Source organism: Apis mellifera, linkage group LG13 (genome assembly GCF_003254395.2).
Source record: "Apis mellifera strain DH4 linkage group LG13, Amel_HAv3.1, whole genome shotgun sequence".
NCBI classification, from domain to species: Eukaryota; Metazoa; Arthropoda; class Insecta; order Hymenoptera; family Apidae; genus Apis; species Apis mellifera.
Window position 1 is genome coordinate 5,614,914 of NC_037650.1, and position 25,504 is coordinate 5,640,417.

Below are 25,504 nucleotides of genomic sequence, written 5' to 3' on the forward strand. Positions count from 1 at the left end.
TTTTTTTTTTTTTTTTTTTAATACAAGTACAACGAGGATTGGCGTTTGTTGGCGAAGAGGGTGTAAAAACGAAACGAATAAATAATTCATTGGTATCGATGATTTTATTGCATTGGATCGACTCATATTTACAATAGGGGACACATACATATGCATTTTCATCTACTCTACCGATTATCTACATATATAGTTCGTTTCTTTATTTTCGCCGTTAATCATGCTTAATTCATTAATTTCGCCTCGTCGTCGATCTCGGCGCGGCTTACCTAGTTCCGTAGAAACGTGAAATATCGAATCGATTAAGGGGTTTCTCCCTCGAGGAATCTGAATTCGATTCTGTTGATTCGAGTTAACCATCGTTTTTTTTTTTTTAAGGAGAAAAGAAACGGAGGAAGGGAGGGAAATTAAATTTCGAAATTTCGTTCGTTGCGAGTGAAAGTTAAAGAAATAGAAGAAGAGATAGAAAAAACCGCGGTGAATAAAAAAAAAGAAAAGAAAAGGTGAGACGTAAATAAAAATGCATAATGAAAATGAGATTGAACACGCGCGAAAACGGAGAACAACGAGCGACTTGTTCCCTACGTTCTCTCTATTGCAAATCTCTTTCGAAACGATCGCGTATAAATCTTCGAAATGCAGATCGATCACCTAGTAATTTTACAACGGATAGTAAATTAAATGGCCAACACTTTCTTCGCGTTCGCTACGCGCGTCACTTAAAAGCTACTATCACACCGATTTATACATTTCGTCTAAGGAATAGATAAGGATAATCGTGGCCAAACGTGTCTGTCACGCGTTCCTCTCTACGCTTTTCCCTTCATCTTGGAAGGAGGAAGCTTGCACGCGAGCCCCCTCGCGCGAGACGAGGAGGAGGAACTCGAAAGGACACTCGCTTCGATCCGATTCCTCTGGCAATAACTCTCGCGTCAAATCGTCGCGACGATCGACGCTGAAGAACCAACCACCATCTCGTTTTCTTCCTCTCTCTCTTTTTTTTTCTCTCTATTTTTTTCTTTTTTTTTTTTTTTTTTCGTCGATAATTTCCGGCCACCGTTAATGCGCCGCAATAACGAAATCACTCTCTCGTCGCAGGTACAAATATTTACAAGTATTTACATAAATAAGTAATCATCTCTCGCCAGGATACCATCGATTGAGCTTTCATGCGATTAATCCGATGCCATGGGGGATCCGGTGTCCAGTTTATAACGATCCTGCCAATATGCACTTATGTATCTCTGGTTTCCTCTGTCTATCTGTTGATTTACCTCCCCTGCATGGTTTATTTCGCCCGATACGACCGATTATTTGCTTTCTCCGATATATTCACGCTCGGTGTTTTGCAGCTGCCAACTGCTCGTCCGGTTAAAATATCATTGTGCTGCCGAATAATTGTCCGCGGCGAATCGTCTAATTCGATTACTCGTCCTATTTGCCCGCCGTTTTTGCCCTCGCCGTCGCGTTGCTTCATCCTCGAAATTAAGGATATTCGCATTATTCACGTCCCGTCGAAAATTCGTGCCTCCAACGTGAATTAATCCACCCGTCCGTTGTTTTTGGATTTTTATCGACCCTTGTTTTCCACCAATGTTTGTTGACGATCGTTTCTATCCACGATGATATTGCGAATCGCTTTCAATTTTTAGCTCGCTTTTAAATCGCGATCGCGTAAACAGGTAGTACTTTGAATAGAACAGAATATGCGTATATAAATATACTATATGATTGCAAGATATTGCGCGATGAAAGAAAAGAAATTTCGAAACGAAGGTATTCCGAAGAAAGTACTCGTGCAGTGTTTTGGTAAAAATGATAGTACATATGATCGTTACATCGTGACGGAAAAGGCGTCTGAGACTAGTCTTAAAGGTAAAACAGGAATAATCTCCTACAATTTAGTTGCTGCGGTAGATGAGGTAGTTGGTTGTCTCGAAACAATACGGTGACACGTACACGTTTCCCCACGTTGTCCAAGTGTCTCTTGCCCGCGTCTTTGGTATCTCTTGGGTTATATCTCTCTTTCTTTATCGAAGAGATAAATTACTCTCGCTGCGAAAACCGGACGATCCTCGAGATCTAATCCGATCGTCCAATTTCCAGCTTCACCCCTCCTCGATGTATTCCTCGTAATAATCTAACGATCACCGATATTTCTTTGCTCGCCTCCCTTCATTTCGAGGGTTGCGTCAACTGGCCGATGTCCCCCGATGTGTAACAAGGCGGGCCAAGGATCAAAGGGCACTGCGTCTTCCTCGGGTAATGAATAGCGTCGCCTTGTCACAACATTTTGCTCAAGTAAGTGGTGGTACCTGGCGGCGGGAGCAGGAAAGGACTGACGAACGAGTGGGCGCCGGGTCCGTGGTGGACGGACGCGTAACCGGACTGTTGATTGTGACTCTGAGCCGAAGTACCTAGGCCGTTCAACACTGGTGAACCGCTGTCGTGCAATTTTCTCATGTGCTTCTTGAGGTCGAAGTTCCTGCAGAATCCCTTGCCGCAGATCTTGCACGAGAACGGTTTCTTGTCGTTGTGGGTGTGCATGTGGAAGGTGAGGTTGTAAATCTGGTGGAACGCCTTGTTGCAAATGTTGCACTTGTACGCCTTTTCGCCACTGTGCGTCAACTTGTGATTCTTGTAGTTTCCCTTCTGATGGAACCCCTTCCCGCAATACTCGCACACGAACGGTTTGTAGTTTGCGTGGATGCGCCTGTGCGTGTTCAAGGTCGAGCTTCGGTTGAAAGCTTTGCCGCAGGTAGGACACTTGTGCGGCTTCTCCGCCGTGTGGATGATCTTGTGCCTGCACAGAGTGCTCGCCTGGCGAAACCCTTTGCCGCATATCTTGCAGACGAACGGCCGCGCCCCCGTGTGGACGGGCATGTGTCTGGTCAGATTGTAGTGGGCGTTGAACACCTTGCCGCATTCAGGGCAGGTGAATGTCTTCTGTTTGTTCGCCGTGCTGAGTTCGTTACTCCGCGGTCCGGGGCTCTTCTTTTCACGCTGGCTCTCGGGCGAGATCGCGGCCAGGCTCATCTTCGAGAAAGCTTTTTGAATGGTGATGGGGGGCGGCGAATTCTGTGGGACGGCGGGGGTGGCGGGTGGCGGAGCTGGGAAGGCACTCAGCAGCGAGTTGGGATGATAATAGAGAAGGGAGTACGGTTGCAAGAGATTCTGTTGCCTCAACGTTGGCACGTACTTCTTGAACGCTGATTCCAAGTGGGCCGAATAATTTAACGAGGGGATGCTGGGCGGCGGTGGTTGCGGCGGCGTCGTCGCCGTCGTCGTCGTCGCCGCTGCCGCCGCCGCCGTCGTCGTTTGCTGATTGTTGTTGCTCTGCTCGGTCAGACGTTTGTCCGGCTCCATGATTTTCGCGATGGAGAAGGTCAAGTTCTTGCACGGTGCCGGTGAGGTAACTCTCTCTGGTGGGAGGCTGGTCGGTGTTTCGGTCGCCATTGCGCTGCCGGTCGAGAACGGTTGCATGGTAGACAGATCCTGCAATCAGGGAACAGTTTTCAACATTAGTTTTCGAAAAGACGACGAATTTCAAGAAAAAAAAAAAAAGAATCTCAAGCTCGACGAACGAAACGATTCCTACCGTATAATAATTTTAATATAATTTAACAAGAATGGGTGGAATGGGAGAAGAAAGGAGAATGGACGGGAGAAGGGAAGAGCGATGATCGTTTGAAAATTTGTCCTTAACCGAATCGAACTGGTCAATTGGTGGCCACGACGCGAAGCGTGCACGAGGCTTGTACGGTCGCACGATGGGGGGAGGGGAATAGCCAAATCATGGCGATCAATTTGATGATTTCGACGAGGACTGTCGTTACGTTCTCCTCCCTTCGCAGAAGTCTGTTAGCGTTTTGGTGCGCGTACGCGCGAGAGAGAAGGAACGAGACGGAACCCACATGTCAAAGGCGGATCCGAGCGAAACATGTGGTACCGCTATTATATCCGCTCAATTGGCCCTCGTGTTGACATAAAAAAAAAAGCACGGTCCGCATTGAACGATGGGGGCTGGGCGCAAAACGTCGAAACGACGACGAGGGAATGCCCTGTTTCGCGCTTCGCGCCTCGAGCTGAATATCCTTCGCTTCCATCCTCCTCCTTCGAAATTCGAACCGAATTTTCATACGATGTGAAAAGAACGTAGATAAATCGTCGAATCCAACGATATCCTTGGACGCGTATCCTTCACCCTATCCTTTTATGCGTACGCGATTTGAATGTTGATTCTCGCGCAAAATAGCATGAATATACAGGTAGCCATTAAGCATGTGCAACATGGAAAAGGGAGATGAATGGCGGGGTTGAATGAGTCGCGAAATGGTCAGCACAGTTGAAGAGCAAGCTTCCCCGAGGTATCATGGAAGGTTTGCACGGACGAAAAGTAGAAATGTTTGCTCCGTAGAATAGCGTTATGTTTGGACTTGGAATGACGGTTGGAATTGGATAGGACTGGTGGCTTCGTAAAACACTCGTTTCCGCCTTTACCGAACTTTACGACCCTCTTGGCGGAAAGAAAGGAAGAAGAAGAAAAAGAAGAAAAGAAGAAAAAGAATTTCCATTACGTGAATTGTAAAATTCTAAAAAAAAAAAAAATGAATCTTACGCGATGACGAAATCGATGAAAAAAAGAAAAATGGGAAAATTTAATAAGCGGGAGCGAAAACTCGAATGGCAACACGATGAAAATATCCGATATCAGGGAGAGAGCAAACATGCTGCTTAACCACGATGAAAAATGCATGGTTCCAGAAACGATGGAAATACCGAACCCCCGTCGACAGGGTGGAATATGACGCAGTGGTTCTGCCCAAAAGCTCCGCCCATTAGCCGGTACCTTTCGATTGTCCCACAGCGAAAGGCAGCCCTAATAACCAGGGAACAAGGAGCGGAAAAGCAAGGCCGGTGTGAGAAGCGAGGCTCGGGAAGGGAAACGACGATCTCCTCGCGTAACCCCCGAAACGCCCCTATGACCTATAGAAAACCGTAGACGCGGCTCCGACTTTATCGTCATGGAGCCGCGCAACTGTCGTCGTAAATCACAAAAGGTATGATTATGCGTCTTCGAGCGCTCGGAAACGTAAGCTTCGTCTCGAACCACCCTCTTTCCTCCTCCACGTCAACTTCGATTTCCATCCCCTTCCCCGCGTAATTTCTTTCAAACGCTTTTCCCATAATCTCTCACTCTTCTCCCCCTTCTCCCTTCCTCCCTTAAATGAATAGGTGAATCTTTTTCCATGCACACTTTTCAGTTACACTTTTCTCGCTCATTCGTTTGTCTTTTTTTTCACGTTTCTCACCCTTTTCTCACCGTTACATTTCCCCTCGCTCTCTTCTTTCCCCTCTTTCCTTCTTTCTCTTCTTTTTCTTCTTCTTCTTCTTCCTCCTCCTCTTCCTCTTCTTCTTTTCTTGGTTTTTCTTTGCACCGTGTTCTTTGCACGCTTTTACGATTCAAATGTACGTCCTCTCTCTCTCTTTCTCTCTTTCTCTCTCGCACTGAACGTGGTGTCACGCTGGCTCCCTCCTTGTTCCTCGCACTCCACGGTAGGCAGACCCCTCACTCGGTATATATCCATCATTCTCTTCCTCTTTCTGGCTTATCGTCACTTGCCGTTTTCTAACCCGTTGCAGCAGACAGAAGGGGCGAGAAGAAGACGCAAAATGCGGGGTGTAACGGTGGGGAACGAGGCGACAGGATTGGCCAACGGGTCTATCACCCTCGCAAAAGTGATACGAGAGGGGAGAATCGTATGGGACGTGGTGGGGGTTAGTATTGTTACAGTACTTAACGAGCGGTCGAGGTAATCAGTATTGCTCCTTGCGGCAGCCAACAATTCTGCCAATTTGCTTCAATCTCCACTGTGGCGAAGCATGGCCTCCGCTCTGGCTTCGGGACCATTCTCTTTTTCTCTTTCTCGCGCGATTGCTAGATCGATTTGTCTGAAATTTCCTAATTTTTCTTCCATCGCCATCTTCTCCTGCTTACTTACTCACGTTCTTTATTATTTCGATTGAAATTTTCACGACGATTTTATTTGCAAATTTCAGAGTTAGTCGAGATCATGGAAGAATCCGAAGAAGATACATTCGATATAGATATACGATAGAAGGATTGAAAACGATAGCCAGCCAGGTTTCGCGAGCCGCTCTTCCTCGAATGACGAACACCTCCGTTACTATTCCCATCCCCGTCGGGCGAAGAGTTGGCGTTAAATGTACAAAGTTTGCCGATGCGATTACAAATCGTCGGAAGAATTCAATCACCTACAGTAAACTATCAAACGGACGAATGGAAGCTGAGGAAAGTTGAAGCGGTTGGAACAAACTTGAAATGGCTTTGCAAATTTACCCGTCCCGTTGTCGACTCATTAATTATCTCCTCCCTTAACGAAGTGGAAACGATCAAACTTTCATTTTCTTATTCCGCTTGTTTCCACCTTGTTTCCACGTTGTCATCGCGGCTCGAACGAGTATTTCGATACTGCAAAATCAAAACGTGGAAAATTGTAGAATAAAATGGGACGTTTTCGAGATTCGTACGGACATCCGTTTATCGAGATAATACGCCGGTTAACCTCGATAAGCAAGGATGATTCGAATCAGCAAGGGACTCCCCAATATGAACATTCCGAATCGGAAGGGGTGAAAGTGGGCGGATAGGAGTTTTGCGTGTACAGAGTGCATCAATCAACGAGTCCTTCTGCGAATAATACCGGTTCATGAGGTCACACGCCTATCGCTCTTTTCTCTCGAGTGGCGATAAGGGAATAAATTGGCCCCGGACGAATTTTTGTCGCTTAAACTTTCTTATACATTATCTTATATATGCCTCATTCAACCTATGAATGATGATTAAAAAATATATCTCGCGCGTGCGATCTATTTTCCAGAAATAGAATAGGGGAGGGGAGGAACACGAGACAGAGAGAACACAAGTGACACGTTTCTTTGTTTCGAGTTAAGAAGCAGCGGGATTTTCCCCGGATTTTCTTCTCGAGACGTGACAGAAACGACGCAATTTTCGTGAAACGAAGACACCCGTTGTAATTTTTATTAGAACGTCTGAAAAGTTTGTGCAACGTCTTTGGTGTGGAAGAGGCCCATTAGCCGGAGCCAACCCTCATTGTTCCATCCCTGACACTCGGCCTTCCGTGATATGGCGCGTGAACGGTTGACATATAATTAGCATTTGGGGTAACGAAAGCTCGACTGAGGATGACAGGAGGCACAATACACACACCCACTTGGTTATCCTCTGTCCCATAACTCGGCCACAAAACCCTCCCTTTCTCTCCCCGTTCCCAAAGAGCGTGTCGCGTAAGCCGATTCGAAAATTAACCGGCTTATAATCCTCCTAAGCGATTCCTCCGCGAAAAAATTATTCTTCTTCTTCCTCTTCTTTCCCACCGTTTTCCACTTTATCTTCGATTATTTCGAGTAATTTTCTCCCCTCCCTCCTCCTATAATTTTGCACCAACCGGACGCGAACGGAAGAAGGAAGGGAGAGAAAACTTGGACGGTTAAATTCTTTATTTTTGAATCGGCGGTGCGGTGAAATTCCGGGCGGAATTTGAATCGCAATTGTACGAGAGGGTGAAATGAAAACGATCTCTCGCTCGCGCGTTCTTTTTTTCCCACCGGAATTTAAACGCGCACCATGACTCCTGATTTCGAAGTTTCGCGTTATGAGGAGGACTCGCCGAGAGGGTGATTTAAAGTTAATTGGAGAGTGGCGGTGGCAGAGGCGTAGAGAGGGGAGAGGGGGTGGGGAGAGAGAGGAATAAATTGCGAGTCGCCTCGCACGGATCGGAAAGAAGGGGAAGGCGGGTGGGGGAGGAGGGCTCCCCGGTGTTATATTGCGCCGCGCCGTGTATTCTGAATTAAGTCGCTCAGTTGTGCGCCGTTTACTTTGCTCCTCGACTTTGCTCTCGAATCGTGTACGAGAGGGGGAGGGGGAGGGAGGAGGGAGGGTGGGAGGATGGCTTAATTTTAAGGAAACTTTGCACCCGTTCCACCAAGTTTAATTCTATCCCGTCGAACAACCTTCCAACGACATGTCCCGATAATTGTGCCCGAAAATTGCCTTTCGTGTATCACTATAGACTGTGTATCACGCCTATCCGATAGTTTTAAATTTCGTTTAAAACGTTACCCAATTTCGAGTTGCGACTCGAGAGTGGAGAAGAAAAAATTTAATCGCGCAGAGGTTTACATAGTATAGATATTTCATCGAAATTGAAGAAAGAGAGAGAGAGGAACGAATTATTCGATGGAATTTCACAAAAATTGGAGAGCATATATTATATCGAGTATTGTTTGAGGAAAAGAGAAAAGGGAAAAAAGAAAACTCGCTCGACAGAGACAAAATTTCAGTGGGAAAACGGAGCGAAGGACAAAAGGCGCATTGTTTAAAACGAAAACGAAGTGATTCCGGAGAGCCCTGCGTATGAGCAAGCGTGCAAGGGTCGGATAAAAAAAAAAAAGAGAAGAAAAAAAAAATTGGTGCCCACGTGCGTGGCCGTATGAATACGGGCGGCTTTCCAAAATGGCAACGAGTCCCGCTGGGCTCGATGCATCTCGAATTCACGTAGTTCGACGTATCGTCGAGTCGAGCAGGGTTGGCGGGGGGTTCACAGCTGCGCAGTCTACGGGGGTTTGTTACCCCTCGCCCCGTGGCGTTCCAACTCCCGGTTGGAACACCTCGTTATCACCGATCCGTCGTTTCTTCTCGTTCCTTCCCTTAAGTTTAATCCCGCTATCTTCTTAACAATTTTCAAATCTTTTTTTTCTTCGTCTTAATCGTTAGAGATAGTCCTCTCTCTTCTATCATCGTATTCCAATACAAAATTGAAATTTCCTTATCGCGTTACGTTTTAATAAATCGTGTTTTAATTTGCTGATCGTTGAATCCGAATGGCTTGCAAACCGATTTGTTTATCGAGAAACAAACACAAAGGAGGCCGTGGATTAAATACAAGAGGAGTGCACACGTGCCGTTTACCGTGACGTTGAGTTCACGATCGCCGCAGCGGGCGCCTCGGGTTCGCCGTTTGTGCGCATTTTTCGGCGTCGTTACAGCGCCCCGCTGACAAAAGCCGCGTAACTCGAGATCGGCCGGCCTTCGCCGAGCATAATGACGATCGCCAACGACGATCATAATAGTCTCACGGAATAATAAGTGGGATAAAAGTCAGGAAAACAATTGGCACCGCCATTGTCACTTCGCGGCCCATTCAGCCACCCCACGCAGTCCTGTTTGCGCTCACCTCGTTTTGTCGAGCAACTCCTCGGACGCGATGGGAATCGTTCGCTCTCGCAGTACAGGAAATCAAATTATTATCGACTCGCTTATAACGACTGTGATCGCTTCGACCTCCTCCTGTTCGTCAAACGAATAGCGTCAAACTTTTCTAAAAAGGATCTTTTTAAAATAACCGTACAAGAAAGAAAAAGAAAATAAAAAAATATATACATCGATGTGTAAATCCATGGAAAACAGGGAAGGAAAAATGTTGCTTTGCGAACAAATTCTCTTTCGATCCAACAATTGCAATAATTTAATTGTTTAAAGCTTTCTAAAATTTCTAAACTCTAGAACTGTAGAAATTCTTATTCTTGTCGCTCGAGTTTTGCCAAGCCTCGTAGAGTCTTGTTTCTCCTTTCTTCTTCTCATTCCCAGCCGCCTCCTCCCACCACTACTGCTAGTGGTCTAGACAATGTACATTTACAAAAGAGGTTTTTCGTCAAGCGCGCGCGTTACGTACACATGAAACGGTGGCGTACGTCTGCAAGCGCCCTTCCGCCGCTTCCGCTCGCGCTATTGAATCGCGCGATCACGATTCTCGAAGGAAGAATGGACCAAACTCGACACCACGCCAGGGGATACTGCAAAGATGGATAGGGGTGGCACCGGAAGTCTTGCGTGCCATTTGCCTCGTACGGCATACTTATCCACGTCTTGAAGAATCATCGGGACGGTGAAGGAAGGGAGTCTCGTTGAGTGGCGCGTGCCCCGCCGCCTCCGGATTTTCGAGTCTATAGTCTAGCCTTTCAAATGATCAACCTCCGTGTCGTATCGTATTTTTCTTTTGAATGAAATGACGAACAGATGACGAACAACGCCCCCTTTCCCAAACGCCAAACCATCGGTCCAATCTTTCGGTCGATCTTTCTCCGTTTCGCTTCATCGTCGATTTGCGTTGCGAAATCATTCGTTTCGAAATTCATCGAGGAGTTATTAAAATTTCGAAGAAATCTTTTCCTAAATTTCTGAATTTCGTGAATCTTTTTTTACGAGACAATCGGCAAGAAAGATTTTTGCGCGATATTTCCATTGGCGTGGTGGAACAAGGAATAAATTTACACGATCGCGAATAACTCCAAGATGCCATCGACGGTTGATCGACAAAACCGAGTGAATTAAATATATATATATATAGTTCGAGACGAAACAGGGTGGCAGGTTTCCCGTAATTTGCTAGGATACCGTTGATCGAGAGAGTTCACCGTCCCGTGCCTCGTGTTTCTCGAAATCGGGAAATAAATTTCCTTAGGCACGAACGCTAGCGAGCGAAGGGGGCTAGGGCATGAATAGTCACACGCAAATCCCGTCACGGCTATTGGTTCCTTATCAGATATCAGTTATGTGCTCGATTTGGGGTGCGTGCAGCCTATTACATCTGTGATCCATTGATAAGCACGTCAAATCCGCCAACAACACACTCCTGCCCGGGCGAACCGGCATTCGAAGCCCCTCGAAAACCGCACTTCCTCGCTACTCGAATCGATTACCGAGACCTTCCCGCGATTCGAGTAGCTTCGATTCAACCTGTCTTACGGCGTGTCTCAATCACTCGTCCCTCTTCCCTCCTCCATCCTCTCCTTTCTACCAAATTATTATCAACGTCTCTCTTCTACTCTCGTTTCGTAATAACTTTCGTTCGAGCATCATCCCATGGATTACAACTTTAATCGATCTGTATTATTCAGAAATTATAGGAGGAGTAGAAAGGAAAAGAAAAAAGAAAGATAAAGAAATGCGCGAAAGAGAAGAAGTGTGCGTATGAGAAAGATGCTTCGTTACGATCGCGCGTATCCCCTTTCAAGGGTTAAGTCTACCGATTCTGACGGGTTAAAGTGTTGGAAAGAACTGGTTGGACGGCTGCCATCTGCCACCCCCAACCCCCGGAGGGGGGTTTCTAACGGAGGACGCAGAAGCAGAGAGTTCAGAATTCTCGCGAGTGGCTTGGACGGCTCAATGCCTTTAACCGTCTCTTGGCCACCCTCGAGAAACCACCCTCTTCCTCTCTTCCTTCTCTTCCTTCTCTTCCCCATTCTCTTTCTCCCTCGTCTTTATTCCACCGTGAACCATAACGCTTTTCGTACAAGATTATACAGGATATTACGCATTAAATGTCGCAATTCGCTCTCTGCCCTTTCCACCCATTTCTCTCTCGATCCCTACTCTCTCTCTCTTTCTTACTCGTCTCGTTCGAACGTTCAAATACGAAGGAAGAAGGATAAAAGGAAGGAGAACCCCTCGCGGTTTACTCAGAAAAATTGGAAAAGACACGCAGCATCGAACGGTCTGTTATATTTACTCGCGAAACGATCCTTGGCTTTTCTTCTCTTCTCGAAAGGGGAAAAGATCTCGTCGAAATGAAAAAAAAAGTGCTTCCCATTCCGCACTCGAAAACCAATCGAATATATCCGAATCTGTGTCTGAATCGATTCGAGGGTCGCTAGTTTAAACTCGCGATAAAAAGTATCGCGATCCTCGAAAATAACTTCGAAGGATAAAAAACGATCGAGAGAGGAGAGGATAAAAAGAAGGAAAAGAAAAATTTCGATCCCTCGCCAATCAGAAATCCACGGTGTGTATGATATTATAGAAGAGGACAGATGATGGGAGCGAGACGAAGCGAGGAAGGAAAAAAGAGGCGTACGACGCACAAAAAGTATCGTCCGTACGACCCACTCCCCCAATTTTGATCCAACTCGAAACAGCTGCCCCGTTTCGTGAATTCCATTTGAATAATTCCATCGTTGTGGCGCGTGCCGTCGCTGCCTCGTCTGGACCTTCGCCTCGATCGGCCACGAGATTGGTCACCTTCCTCTCTGCCTCGAATCTCATTGGTCCATCGGCCGGATAAGGACACGTGGCCGGATGTCTACTAACCTTCCAAGCGTTTCCGCTCGTCGATGAATAATACCGTCTCGCCTCGTGCAACGCTCCTCTTCCGATCGATCCTTTGTTCGCTTTCATGCCCCGTCTTGGCTGTGCCTAGCCGCAAAGGTGTGCGCACGGAATTTGAGATTCCGTTCTCTCAATTCCATCGCGAATTACCTTTGGTGGATTAATTTTGGACAACAAATCTGTCTAGATTTCTTTGTTCCTCTCTTGGAAATTTTTCTAAAACTAATAATAATGAAATGTAAATTGGAATAAGGAAGGATTGAAAGCTCAATCGAGATCTTGCGCTTCCTTCCGCAGAGTCGATTGAAAATTTGGGAGGAGAGGAATCGAATAAAGGGAGAGAAAAAGAAGAAGAAAGAGAAATAGGGGGCGGTAAGGCCCCTATAATCAAAGTGACCACTCGGCGATTTATGTGATAAACGGTTGGTAGGGTCGCGGAAGGGGACTACTGCGGTCTACGTCGATAGAGGTGAGAAGTTTATTTAAGACCAAATCATCCTTCGTCGATTAAGGTAAGAGAGGGTGCGTGCAACGGGGCGACGGGGACGACGTTGTAAGAAGAGGGAGGGGAGAGAGGGAGGGCGGTACGTGTTATTGCTTGTATTGTGGCGCAACCCCTCGAATCGTCGGCAGGGGTTGGTTTTAGTCGGCAAACTCTCCCCGGAGACTTGCAAGTTCTCATTGCCGTTAAACGGGACGCTGACATGAGGGATTCGAGTGAAAGCTACTTGTTGGCCAGGGAAACGCCATAAAATACACTCTCTCTCTCTCTCTCTTTCTCTAGATAGATAGATAAGGAAAATTTATCGCGATATATCCTTTTGTCCATCGATTTCTCCTTCCCTTCCGATTTATTAACTCGTGAATTCCGTGAACTTCCTTTTCGCTTCTCTTATTTCTTATTTCTTTCGAGGAAAATAAATTCCCGTTAAATTTCACAATTCCCGAAATCTCGTTGATTCATCGCACACGTTTGGTTCGCGAAATAAGCGAATTAAAAAGCAGGGAAACCCTCGAAACAACAAGAAAGGTCTCGACGATAAAACCCATTTTACGTTTAACAGAATGCACATGCCGCCTTTACTCTCCCAGATAGAGAATCACGAGGTGGAAGCGACAAGGGCAGCAACAACAGCGAAAGGATATTTTTCTGCGAGAACCGTCCGGTCAGATCGATATCGTCTCCTTAACATGCCCGTGGCAACTTGTCCGCGAATAATTCCCTTATCTCGAGGGCGAGCATTATGAGCCCGTGCCTGGCCCCGTAAATATTTTCTTTATACGTTTCTTTCTCCCTCTCCTCTCTCTCCTCTCTCCTCTCTCTCTTTCCCTCCGCGAGCATTCCACTTCTCACCTTCGCAGCGGGTATCTTCGTCGAACCGAAATTTCCCCGATCCCTCGACCTCGTTTGCATTAATTATCCTTCCGTTGTATTCCGTCTTGCGCGTAATTGCGGATGCACACGCACGCGGATTCACCCACGCGTACACCCACACTATCACGCACTCGAGCGTTGATCCAACTCGTACCCGTTTATCGTACCCGATATATACCAGATATATATATATAGATATGTATATGTGTGATATATATATATGTATATATCAGATATATATCGGATCATATCAATCTTGCTAAGTGAGCAATGCATATGCTTATGGCGACGGAAGGTTTTCGACAAGCGGCGAAGAGGAACGGAGCGGGGAGGAAGGAGAGTGAGAGCGTGGGCGTAGAATGCCCACTGGGTATCTGGGTATCTTTTTTATGCATATGTATGCATATGTATGCACACGCATGCAACACCGGCCGGATATAAACACCTGCCCATCATCATGCTCGCCCATAGGTCCCGGTCTTCGTCCACGTGTGAAGGGCCCTTTAAATTCTAACGGGAGGGGGAGGAAGGGGAGGTTGGTTTGTATTTATTGCCAAAGGTGCTACCGCGAACGTTTATGATGCACGGGTGAATTAACGACGCCAATTAGCCGTACCTACCGTACCGGTTGAGAAACGGTCGACATTGTCGCGTATTATCTCTCACCCGATGATGACGATTACAACGCAATCCGCATTGAACCTCGTCCCTTATCGATTTCGTACTTATGTAAATTCTTCCTTCCTTCCTTCCTTCCTTCCTTCCCCTTTCTCCTTTCATTATAAAAAAAAAAAAAAAAAAGAAGAAAGATCTCGTCGAGGTTTCGAGTTGATATCGATGAAACGATAGAGAGAGAGAGAGAAGGATCGTGAATGAACGAGACGATCGTTTGGTTGAAAAAAAATGATCAGTCTCGCCATTTTGCATAGGGAGCGCTACGGATTCACCCTCTGATCTCTGATGGGGGAACTGATGGTCCACGAGGATACGAAAAGAAAAAGAAAGGAAGAGAGAGAGAGAGAAAAAAGAAAGACCTCATCCACGTTTTGAAAAGCAGTTCAGTTCCTGAGCAGCGAATCTTATCTGATGCCGAGAGCTGATTGATATCGCGATATAGCCCTCGAGTAGGAAGAGTATAAGAGAGATAGAGGTTCGAGTCTCATCCACCATAAACCACCCCCATCGTCGGTTTTATGAAGGCGGGTGCGGTGGCGGGGGCCGAACATTTAGTGCCTTGGAGGTAGGTACACATTTAATCATAATCTAATATTTAAAAGGTAATTTCACGGCCTGTTTACCTCGTACGATCCACCCTCAATCCCCTCCCCCCCCCTCCACCCCGTTTTTTGTCGGTTTTCCCTCCCTTGTTTCGTGCGTGCCCCACGATGAATCGCGCGTGAGAATCGCGTTTTTCCCACTCAATCGTATTCGAATTCTTTTCAAGTCCTTTCCAAGATTTTTCCAAGATTTTTTCCAAGCGATGCAACGTCGTAATGTTACGTCATAATGCGATCGTTCTATGTTTTCGTTCTTTTTTTAACAGTAGGCCGAGTACACATGCGTTGGATTACGCGAACGAGATGGAGGAAAGGAGAAGCAAAAAAAAGGCGATTAATTGTACCAGGAGAGGCCAGGTATATCCGCGAGGTATCGCAATAGGTAGACACGATAGACACGCTCGTGTCCACGTGGCGGCATAATGAAAAAGCTAATATATTCGTTTACCGGTCGTAAACAAGGCTTGCGTTGTTATTATCACTGGCAAACCGCCATTGCGATTAATCGTCTGCCGTTGATTCATTCGGTTTAATTTATACGTAAATTATACCCGGTCGCCCTTTCGGTGCTCAGTGAATAAGCATGAACTTCCGGTGTCCATAAACTTCCGTTACAATCTAGCTCACTCTGCGTTACTTTTCACTCGCGTACTTCGTTCTTTCGCGTAATCGTGGAACGGAAAATTTATCGTGGGGAGAGAGAAAAAGAGAGAGAGAAGAAAAAAATATTAAAAAAATACTTTTCAACTAGAATCTATCTGGCGCGCGTTAGATTGGCAAGAAAAAAAAAAGAAGAAGAAGAAATATAGTCGGATAAATTCAGTTTAATCGGACGAGCGTGCGAGACATCGTCGCGTGAACGAGGTCATCGGCTAATGGAGGCGCGCGTAAAAATTAAAATAGCAAATTGGTGACACGGAGGTCTGTTGCATATGCATAGGTCGCGAACGTTTCATTCAGAAACGGCTCGATTAATTAAAGTAATCGAGATAATCGGGACAGCCGAGTAATTAGGCATCCGATCGTAATATGCATCGAGAACATCGGCTTCTCGATTGCGAAACAACGGCTTCAGGGAGACGTACACGTAAAAATTTCAAGCGAATAATAAATCTCAAGATTTTTTTTGAACGATCGATAAAATGGAAAGATGGAGGCGAAGATATATATATATATATATATATATATATATATATATATATATATATAGGGAAGGAGAAAAGGATGAAATGGATTGAAAAGGCATCGTTGTAACAGTCGTTAATACGATGCGTGTTAAATTGCATTACATCTGCTTATTAGTCACGGCACGGGTAACCCGCGTGCGACGTTGAAAAGGCAATCGTGTAATACGTCATAATTTCCATAGCGTGACTGGACACTCCTCCGGTGCCCTCCATGCAACATCACGTTAACACCTATAAATGAGAATTTATTATTTTCCCGTGTCTCGTGGAAACACGGCTCTACCTGTCATCTTATCTACCTAATTATCGATGGAGAAATAATTTTCCCCCGCGGATCCTTCGCCAATTTTTGATATTGTTATTATTATTATTATTAACAAGACATCCCGACATAAATTTTCAAGATTAAATTGTAAATTGACGCACAAATTTTTCTATCTTCTGTTCTATTAGCCGAGGAGGAACTCATAATTCTTTCAGTTCTCCTTCTCCTTCCGCTATAAAATATACGTTAGAAGTATCTCCGCTAACGCGATAATCAAACGACGACCGGACTCTTTCCCCCTTTTTCCACGATTCGTATTCGTTCTCTAATTAAAATAAAGAGCGCGCGAAATGAGTGATAAGTAAGTAAGTACTTTTTACGCCACTTGTTCCCTCCGCGCGAACTTCTTTTTATTTTTAAACCACGTCTGATAAATAGTCCTGATACACATTTTTTTCGACGCGTCTCGCCTCTTCCCTATGCGCGTCGGAGCGCGTTTATGGAAATGCTCGGCCACATTGCACCGTTCCGGCCAACGAGTTTCCATCTGTGAATGGAACACACAGGATTTTTCCCTTCTTTCGATCTCGAATCTCAACCGACGACCGTTCGAAATGAACGACCGTTTTTTTTCCCTTTCTTTCTTTCTTTCTTTTTCTTTTTCCTTCGTTCGAAATAATTTTTTAAAGTTTAAGAAAAAAAATTCCCGAGGGAACGGGATTAAGACAATATTTTACGAGTTTACCTAAGGCGAAACGCCACGTGATGATCCTGGCGAGTCGCATCACCTGCCCGTTACTCGTATATTTTTCACTATAAAGTCTGAAGCTCGTTGCGAGCTCGAATTAATGTCATCGTTCGTTTTCGAGATGGAACAGCGGGGGACGAGAAATAGCCGATATCTTTGATCTGGTGTAAAAGACTGGATGATACGTCGCACCTTTCCTTCGATAATTCGGGACAGGACAGGAAATATCCGTTGTCCAATTAAAACCGTAAACCGGATGGGTCATAGAAGTTGCTCGATCAGTGTCAACGAGCGATGTCCATGGGAAATTCGACGTTTCGGACTTTGTTAAACGATCAAATGGAGCGGTTGATTAATTTTGCATTAGATTAGCGAACGAACAACCGCGCTATAGTTCTCGTTTTTTCGAAATCGAGTATACGAATACGCACCGTTCTGCACTATTCGCGGTGTATCGATTAAATCGATCTCCAGGGAGGAATTTTTCCCTCTCCAGGATCGTCGATTCCAATTCCACTCGACAAATCACGGAGGAATCACGAGGCGCGCCGGATGATTACGTTTACGTTTTTTGTAGCTAGTGTGGTTTCGATATGAAAGAGATCACAAAAAAGAAAGAAAGAAAGAAAGAAAGAAAGAAGGAGAGAAAAAAGAAAAATAGGAGAAATATCGTAGAATTTGCGAGTGCGAAACAGCGAAATCGAAACGAATTTCGTGGAAATTGAATTTTATTCTAGGCGAATCAACCCGATTGAAAAAAGAAGAAAAAAAAGAATATCTTTGAAGCGAGTTAGTCGAAAGTTAAGTCGAGGCTAGAACTCATCGAATAAATAAAGGGCACGCTGGTATACTGCAATTGGAGGTTACGTCGGGAGAGGAAGTGGTGCATTAATTTCGAGTTACCCCTCGAATTTCCTTCAACCCCGTACGTGTGACCACTACAAAACCGGGGACGGGACTTGCGAGTAGCAGTTACCCCGAGGTGTTCGGGACGGCTGGTAATTTGTAGGTAGATATACGATAGACAATAACACCGGTGAGGGGCGGCAGGGCCGACTAATTTGTTTATCATAACTTTATCTTGATTTATTGCGCGACCACGGTGCGCGCCCGTTTCGTAACGCCAATCGCGCACGTTCGTGCGCACCCTTTGACGTACCCTTGCACGTGCACCAATTAAAAGGAGAGAAAGGAATCGACGGAAAAATGCTGGAACGATCTCTCGTTCTTTCACAAATTCGATCACCACCATTTAACCAGCCAACGATACAATTTCTTTCATCGAAACGAAAAGAATTGCAGAAATTTTCGTTTTTTCCTTTTTTCGTTTGCATTTGATCTTTTTTTTCTTTTTCTTTTTATCTCGATCAAGTCGATCCCTAAACTTTTTCTTCAATTCCTCCCCTACACAATCGTTCCACAAGAGAGAGATTTCCACAAGATAAAGAACGCGATTGACAATTGCACAAATTCCCAAAAATTGATCGTTTCGTCGTGCCGTAAATTACCATAATGAAGAGAAGAAGAAAGAAGCTAAGCCAACCCGGCCTAATGGTGCCAGCAACGCGAGAAGCAGCGCGACGAGATAAAAAAGCCGCGAGTCGCGCGGTGTCGGGCAGCGCTCGTATCGAGCAGCTAATTTTTTAAAGAGCACAGCGAAAAGGGGGTGCGAACAGGCGGGGCGAGCCCCCCCTCGGCTCCCATCCCTTCCTTCCAACCCTCTCTCTATCTTTCTCCGTGTGCGCGGCTCGATCGGTGTGCACGCAACCACCTCTCTGGAAGAGGTTCGTGGCCGGCTCGTATTTCTCGCCCTCCAACAAGATACCGACCACCTTTAGCTAGCCCCATCCTCGACCTCGTGCCTCGCACACGTACAGAGACACGTACCTCTGTACCTACACATACGCATACCCTTGGAGAGGGTAGATAACGTCTTACACCGTAGTACGTACCGTGCCGTACGTACGTACGTGGGCGTAAAAGTGGTTGTGCAAAAGGTGCAGTGACTAACAGTGTGTGCCTGCCACACTTACGCTTGCGTATCTAGAGAGAAGGCAGATACGGTGTGTTCACGCGCACGGTGTATATACAATAATACGGAGGAGGAGGAGAAGAGATACGAAGACGCGAAAGTGTGCAATATAACCGACATCCACCCGCGTGCAAACCCTGTAACGCGAGCGAGCTCTGCCTATCTGGCCAACTATCGCTGATTCTTGGCGCGAGACGGGCCCCACGGGGGAGAGGGGTGAGGGGAAAATAGGCGGAAGGGGTGGCCTCTCCGTGTCGTCGTGGATCGTTTAAAACGGAACCTGCCACGGGAAGAAGCTTTGGCGCATCCGTGAAATACTTTTTCCGCCTAGAAGGAGATTGGATTAATTTTTCTTTTCCCTTTTTTTCTTTTCGATGACAAATTTCATCAAATTCGGGCCGATTTTCGAAGAATTTATCTTCAGGAAGTTTTCACGGAAAGGAAAGTGCGATAATGGTGATAATAAAAACGATCGAACCCCTTCGTTCGGATAGTTAAAATACTTGGATATATCTGCTCGCGTGTCCTTCTTCTCTATCGAGCTCTTCCATTGCATTTGGAATTTAGAAGATTTATTTTATATAACGAGCAGTATAGCAAAGAGAATTTTAATGTTCTTTTAAAAGAGTTCGAATTTTCGGAGTTGGAAGGATTCGTTTGTTTTGAGATTCGATTCGAGGCGAAGAGATCGCGTATCGATACACGAGGAAAGACGATGTTGGACAAATTCGTAACACGGGGATTGAAAGAAGGGGAAGAAGAAGGTCGAGAAGTACAAGAGAAGCTAGAGCTTAACGTCCGGTAAGACCCAGGACGTGCAACGGGGCCTCCTCAAATATTAGCGGAGGACCGCGGGGTCCCCTTTGAACTCGAATCCCTTAAAAATTTCTATGGCGAATAATCGGAGACAGCTGGCACGATGCGAAATCAAGTAGCGTAATAATGCTTCGGCATCCAGAGCGGGGGAAAAATAAAACGGAAAAGAAGGAGGAGGAAAATGCATGGGTTCCCTTGGATTCGAGTATCTTCACCCCGTCTTACATCCATCTCCTCTCATTTCAAATATTTACGAAGCGAAAATATATCGGCTGTAATTCGTTTCCTCGTTCTCCTCCTTCTCCTCCTCCTCCAATATGAATTTTCATTCTTAAAAAAAACTGGCCAGAAGGAGAAGGAAGGTTGGAAAAAAAAAAACAAGTCAATTAGAAGAGCGATATCATCCCCGCTATTGATTTACGAGCGATATTTTATAATTCAAATGAAACTCGTACGATTTCCTCTTTCCAATCTTTCATTGCCCGTTAATTAACGAGCTGATCCTCTGCGGTGTCACGAGAAATTTTCGCCTCGTTTATCTCTGTCAATAAAACAACGACGTTTAACGATTAAAAGGGATCGCGGGATCGGCTAATAAAATGATATCTCTGTATTCGGGAGAGATACGTGGCCACATCTCAGCGGTCTGATCGACAATTAACGGCCGATGTATAGCCACGTATCGGCCATTCGCGAATAAATGACACACACCACGCGAGTGATAGATATGCTAATCGCGCGGCCCGCTGTAAAATTTGCTGCGTCAGCTGCGCCGCTGTTACCATCGCCAGCTAAATTTCGCGTGAACGAGACGTGAAAATTCCCTCGCTCCTTTCCGTCAAATTTCACCATTGATTCCGTTCGATTGGGAAACGAAGCTCGTAACGAAAAAAAACGCAAAAAATCCCTCCCTCTCTCTCCATCTTTTCGTCCCTTGGCGCGATAAGAAGAAAAGAAAGAAGAATATTGCCACGCGCGTGAAAAAAGACATCCCTCGGTTGAAAGAAAAGTTAAAGAGAAGAAGGGTGGAGGAAGAAGAAGAAGAAGAAGAAGAAGAAGAAGAAGTGACGGAAGCGGGCCGGTATCGGGCAGTTTATCCCGCGGGAGGAGCTACGATACAATGAATAAAGAACGAAGCAGCTTGGTCGAGTGAGCCATGTGAACGAGGCCTTATTGGGATATTAATCGTCGTACCAGGCGAACGCCCTGTCCCCGAGTGTTTGCACGAGGTTTGAAGAGGCTGCAACACCAAAGCTGCCTTGCAGCGAAACCCTCTCCGTAAAACCCCCTCCTTTTTAAGCGCAACGAAACACTACAAGACCCCTTCTCCGAGGCCCCTCCAACGTGTTCCTCTTTTCGAGCCGTGATACTCGAAAAGCCTAAGTACTACCACGCTCGAATACTGCTCGGATACTTCGGACACACTCGAACCCCGGAGCCACTTAGGTAAAAGGTTGCGTACACGTTATAGGTAGGTAGGTAGGTAGGTAGGTGGGTAATGTAAGTTGGTAGGCTTGATAGGCGCGTTGCACGAATGCTTCGAAATAATGGGCCGTCGATCGGCACCGCTTGTTTAGAAAACATAAACCGGGCGAGCTAATTGTTCGCTAATTTCCAGTGCCACTTGTACGGCCGCTCGCCGATTAATGCGTCACGATATATCGCGAATAGGGTGTGTTTTCTTTCTTATAGGAGAGTCGTTGGCCGGCCCCGTTTTCCAAACGGATATTTACATATGTCGTTTTCTTCTCTACCGCCGTGTAATTGTGTTACATGTTGCGCATACGCGTGGAAAACGGAAATAAAACCGTTCGAGAAAACGGCCTTTGATCTTCGACCGCGCTCCGACGCTTATTTCCTCGAACGGGAATCGTTCGAACGGAAACGACGCGTTAAAGTGGATTTTCGTCCATTTTTCGAATACCTCGATTGCTTTTCATTCGCTCTGGATGCATTTATTCGAGAGGGTATTATATCGTTGCACGGTCGTTTTAACCAATTTTTCTCTCTTTCTTTTTTTTGGGTAATCCGTTGCGATAGATTTCGAACGTGACGTTTCCAAGAGAACAATATTTTCCGCAATGGTTATCGTATTTGCTCGAGAACAAACGCTCGAAACGCGTTTAATCCAATGTATTTATCAAACAGGATGGAAGAGATCTTCGAGATCGAGTTTCATCCAATTACGAAATCTGGCTAATTGCGCCGAGTCATTCGATTCGTCCCCCATTTTATCATTAATCTCGTATTCGTCGCTCAGACACCGAAAAAACCGAATGCGCTTCTCCTAATTCTCCCAAAGATGACGATGAAGGATACTCGTTTGAAGAAATTTTGGGAAGATAAAAGAATAAATGGTGTACTTACGGTATACGTGAAAATTGAGCGGCGGCTCCGTGATCCGAACACCGCGATCCGCTCCTCCTGTTAATCCTGAACACTTTCACCAAGCTCCGGACTCCAAAAAACGCAGAGTTCAAACTTCGTGGCGAAGCTGCGGCATCAATCTCGATTCTACTTGATCTTGCAGTTCGTTGGTCTAACGCGGCATTCCAGGAACAATTTCATTTGGGTCACCAATTCAAAGAGGCATGGATGCTCACGATGATACGCGACGGCCATCGACAAGTCGGTATCTACCAGCAGAAAGTCTCTCAGATTGGTAGTCGACATTATTCGAGAGTCGCACGAGAATCGATCGATCCTTTCTCGTTTCTATTCTCGATCGCGTTCCATCGTCGAAGAGGACGATTCTCATTGACTTCTCAACGAATTGATACTACTTTCCGTTCCCCCGTTGGATTCATCGCGTCGACTTGGAACGTCCAATTTCTCCAAAAAGAATTATACTCTCACGAGAATAAGCGATTTAAATTCCAGAGGATAAATGACAAGTTTTCTTCAATTCTTTTTCATTTCGATCGATTTCGAGATTCTCAAGTTTCTCAAAGTGATCAAATCCCCGAAACGTCGGCCATCTCGGTTCATATCTCGGTCGAATCTATTCGATTCCCAAACATTCGCTCTCCCTCGAAGTCAACCACTGTCTTCTACGCGCATCTTGGCGAAGCTTGCAGTTTCCCGACGAAACGACACTGTCAATGATCGACGGCACGGATTACAAAGGCTCGCGATGCGTTCGGCGACCGGACGTCGGCCTCACCATCCGTCCGTATAATCTCATAGCGGCGAATAATCACACGAGACGAGAAATCACACGAGGCGAGGCTTGTCCCTGGAGAAAAATTTTGTCTCGCGAAATGAAACGTTGATCGGGGTGATCCCTGGCGGATGATCGACGGAGATCGCGAACGATCCGTTGGCCGTTGGAGCCGCCGAGTTTGCCGCTGCTGACGTGTGTGCGGTGGCTGCTGGCGAAACCCAACCAAGGTTTCAGCTGCAGACGGAAGGGTGAAGGGAGGTCACGGAGTTGAAGGTAACAGCAACCACCAATGGGGCGGTGCCGGGGGCGGAGCAAAGAGCAACCTAAAAACACGCCCATCTCGTTGCACGATCGTAGGCTGCAACACCCCAAGGAATGCTCCATCCCTGTCACGCTCTGTCCCCCAGCTATCGTTCGTCTTTTCCTCTCCGGCTACCTTTTTCTCTCCCCTCCCCTCTCCCAGTCTTTCCTTTCTTTTTCCTTCTCTCTCTTTTCCTCCCTTTTTTTCTTCCTCTTCTCTTTCCTCCTCCTCTTCTTCTCTTTCTTCTTCTTCTTGTTCTTCTTCTCATTCGATTGGGACGGAGCGCGACACGAAGCGCGACGACGTTAAAAGTGCAGGCGGAACGATCACGAAGCCGTTCTTCGTGCCTCCACGTTCGACACTCTCTTCATCGATCCCTCTCTCTCCCTCCTTCTCTCTCTCTCTGTTGGTCAAACCTTGCCAGGGGATCACGATCCATCGTTTCGGAGGGACGAGGACGAGAGGAATCACGGTCGTGGAGCGGGCAAGTGTTAATGGCTCGATTGCGCGTCTATGATCTCGCCTCGTCTACGATAAGGGATGACGATCGGGAGAAGGGAGTGGACGAGCTTTTTGCAATTTTATTTCGCTCTTGTTCGCCTTTCGAATCGTTCGAATTTCGAGGAGTGTCGATCGAATGAAATTTTTGAATTTTTTTCCGCGTCCGAGGGAAGGCGTCGAGGAGGAAACCACCCCTCCCCTCCAAGTACATCGGGACTTGCGTTAACTGTATTCGGGCGAATGGTAGGCGTGCTTATTAAAAAAATATTTGCTTAGAAATATCCGGGGAAAGGTGAAAGCTGGCGGTGAAATGCATTGAAAAGATTCCTGTGACGGTGTACGGAAGGGTGAGTTGCATCGAGTCTCCACGCCGACGAGGTTCGAAAGAGAAAGGAGGAGATAGAGAACGGAGAGGGAGAGAGAGAGAGAGAGAGAGAGAGAGAGAGAGAGAGAGAGAGAGAGGGCTTGGATCGAGGGGTCGACGAATGAGCCGGCGAATGAATACCGAGTATGGATTCGTGAGGAGCCAATAGGGGTGCGCGATGTCCTCCCTCGTTCGAGGGAAGCCACGCCAATCGTGGGCGTCCGTCACCCTCCGGGCTTTTCCAGCGAGGGGTGGCGATGGTAGAGACGCACAGCTCGCTTCGAGGGCTTTACCTGGGCCGGCTGATAAAGACAGACAAACCTCTGTCTTCTGTGGCGGATCATGCCAGCTTTGCCAGGCAGACGACCTCGTAGCAACCACACCTCCACCTTTGCATCCACTTTCATTCACTTACAACCACTTTCTACTGACGCCAATGCTCCGACGCCTTTTCTTAGATTACGCGCCTGTTTCCTACCCTCTCTTCCACATCCACCGTGATTAACGGATTATGAAACTCGCCGCTGGAATAGGGAGGAGGGTGGAGAGAGAGAAAGAGAGAGAGAGAGAGAGAGAAAGGGACGGCAAAAATGGAAAAGTATTTTCCTCGCATATTTTTCCAGGCAATGTTTTTTTCTTTTCTTTCCTCTTCTTTTTTCTTTTTTTTTTTTTTGCGCATTTTATTTTTTTTTTTTTTTTTGCTACGCATTAAATACGCGGATTTTAAACGCGGTGGTGATGGAATAAAGGGAGGAATTTAATTAATTGGTTAATTAGATGGTGGATTGAGTCCTGGTATCCTAAGAAATGACGTTAAACATCAAGGAGGAAGGAGGAGGGAAAGTATTAACTCCCTTCTCGAGGGGATCTCGTCATCGTCACAGGGGAGGGCACGCGTGATTTATTCACGAATCCTTAAATCGAACGAGATTTTATATTATAGGATCGAGGCTGAATATACGCGCGACGGATATACGCGGTATAAAAGCTTAATTCATTGTTTGGTTGGCGGACGACGAGTTTGGCGGTGGCACACGTGGCGTGTCATGCGACGACGAAGCCGTGCACGAGCCGAATGCAGTGCATCCAGTGTCATACGCAACCACTCGAAAAAAACAAAGGAAAATTTATATTCCCGCGATATCGACGCCGATGGTAGTTTTCCATTCTCGTCGAGAGATCGCGGAGAGACGATACTACCACCCTCGTGTACTGCACACGCGTGTAATACACAGCAATTGGATATTATTCGCGAAAGGAAGTGAAATGA

General features: G+C 46.2%; 1 protein-coding gene across 1 annotated transcript; it reads right to left on the bottom strand.

The window, feature by feature from the left end:
- Nucleotides 1–85: 85 nt before the first annotated feature.
- On the bottom strand, nucleotides 86–22,849 carry LOC100577696 (fez family zinc finger protein erm-like). Its single transcript, XM_003249630.4, has 2 exons — nucleotides 22,273–22,849; nucleotides 86–3,492 (listed from the first exon to the last, which is right to left on the bottom strand). Exon 2 carries the CDS (start codon nucleotides 3,478–3,480, stop codon nucleotides 2,281–2,283), a length of 1,200 nt encoding a protein of 399 aa, XP_003249678.1. The 5' UTR covers nucleotides 3,481–3,492; nucleotides 22,273–22,849; the 3' UTR covers nucleotides 86–2,280.
- Between the last annotated feature and the right edge of the window lie 2,655 nt (nucleotides 22,850–25,504).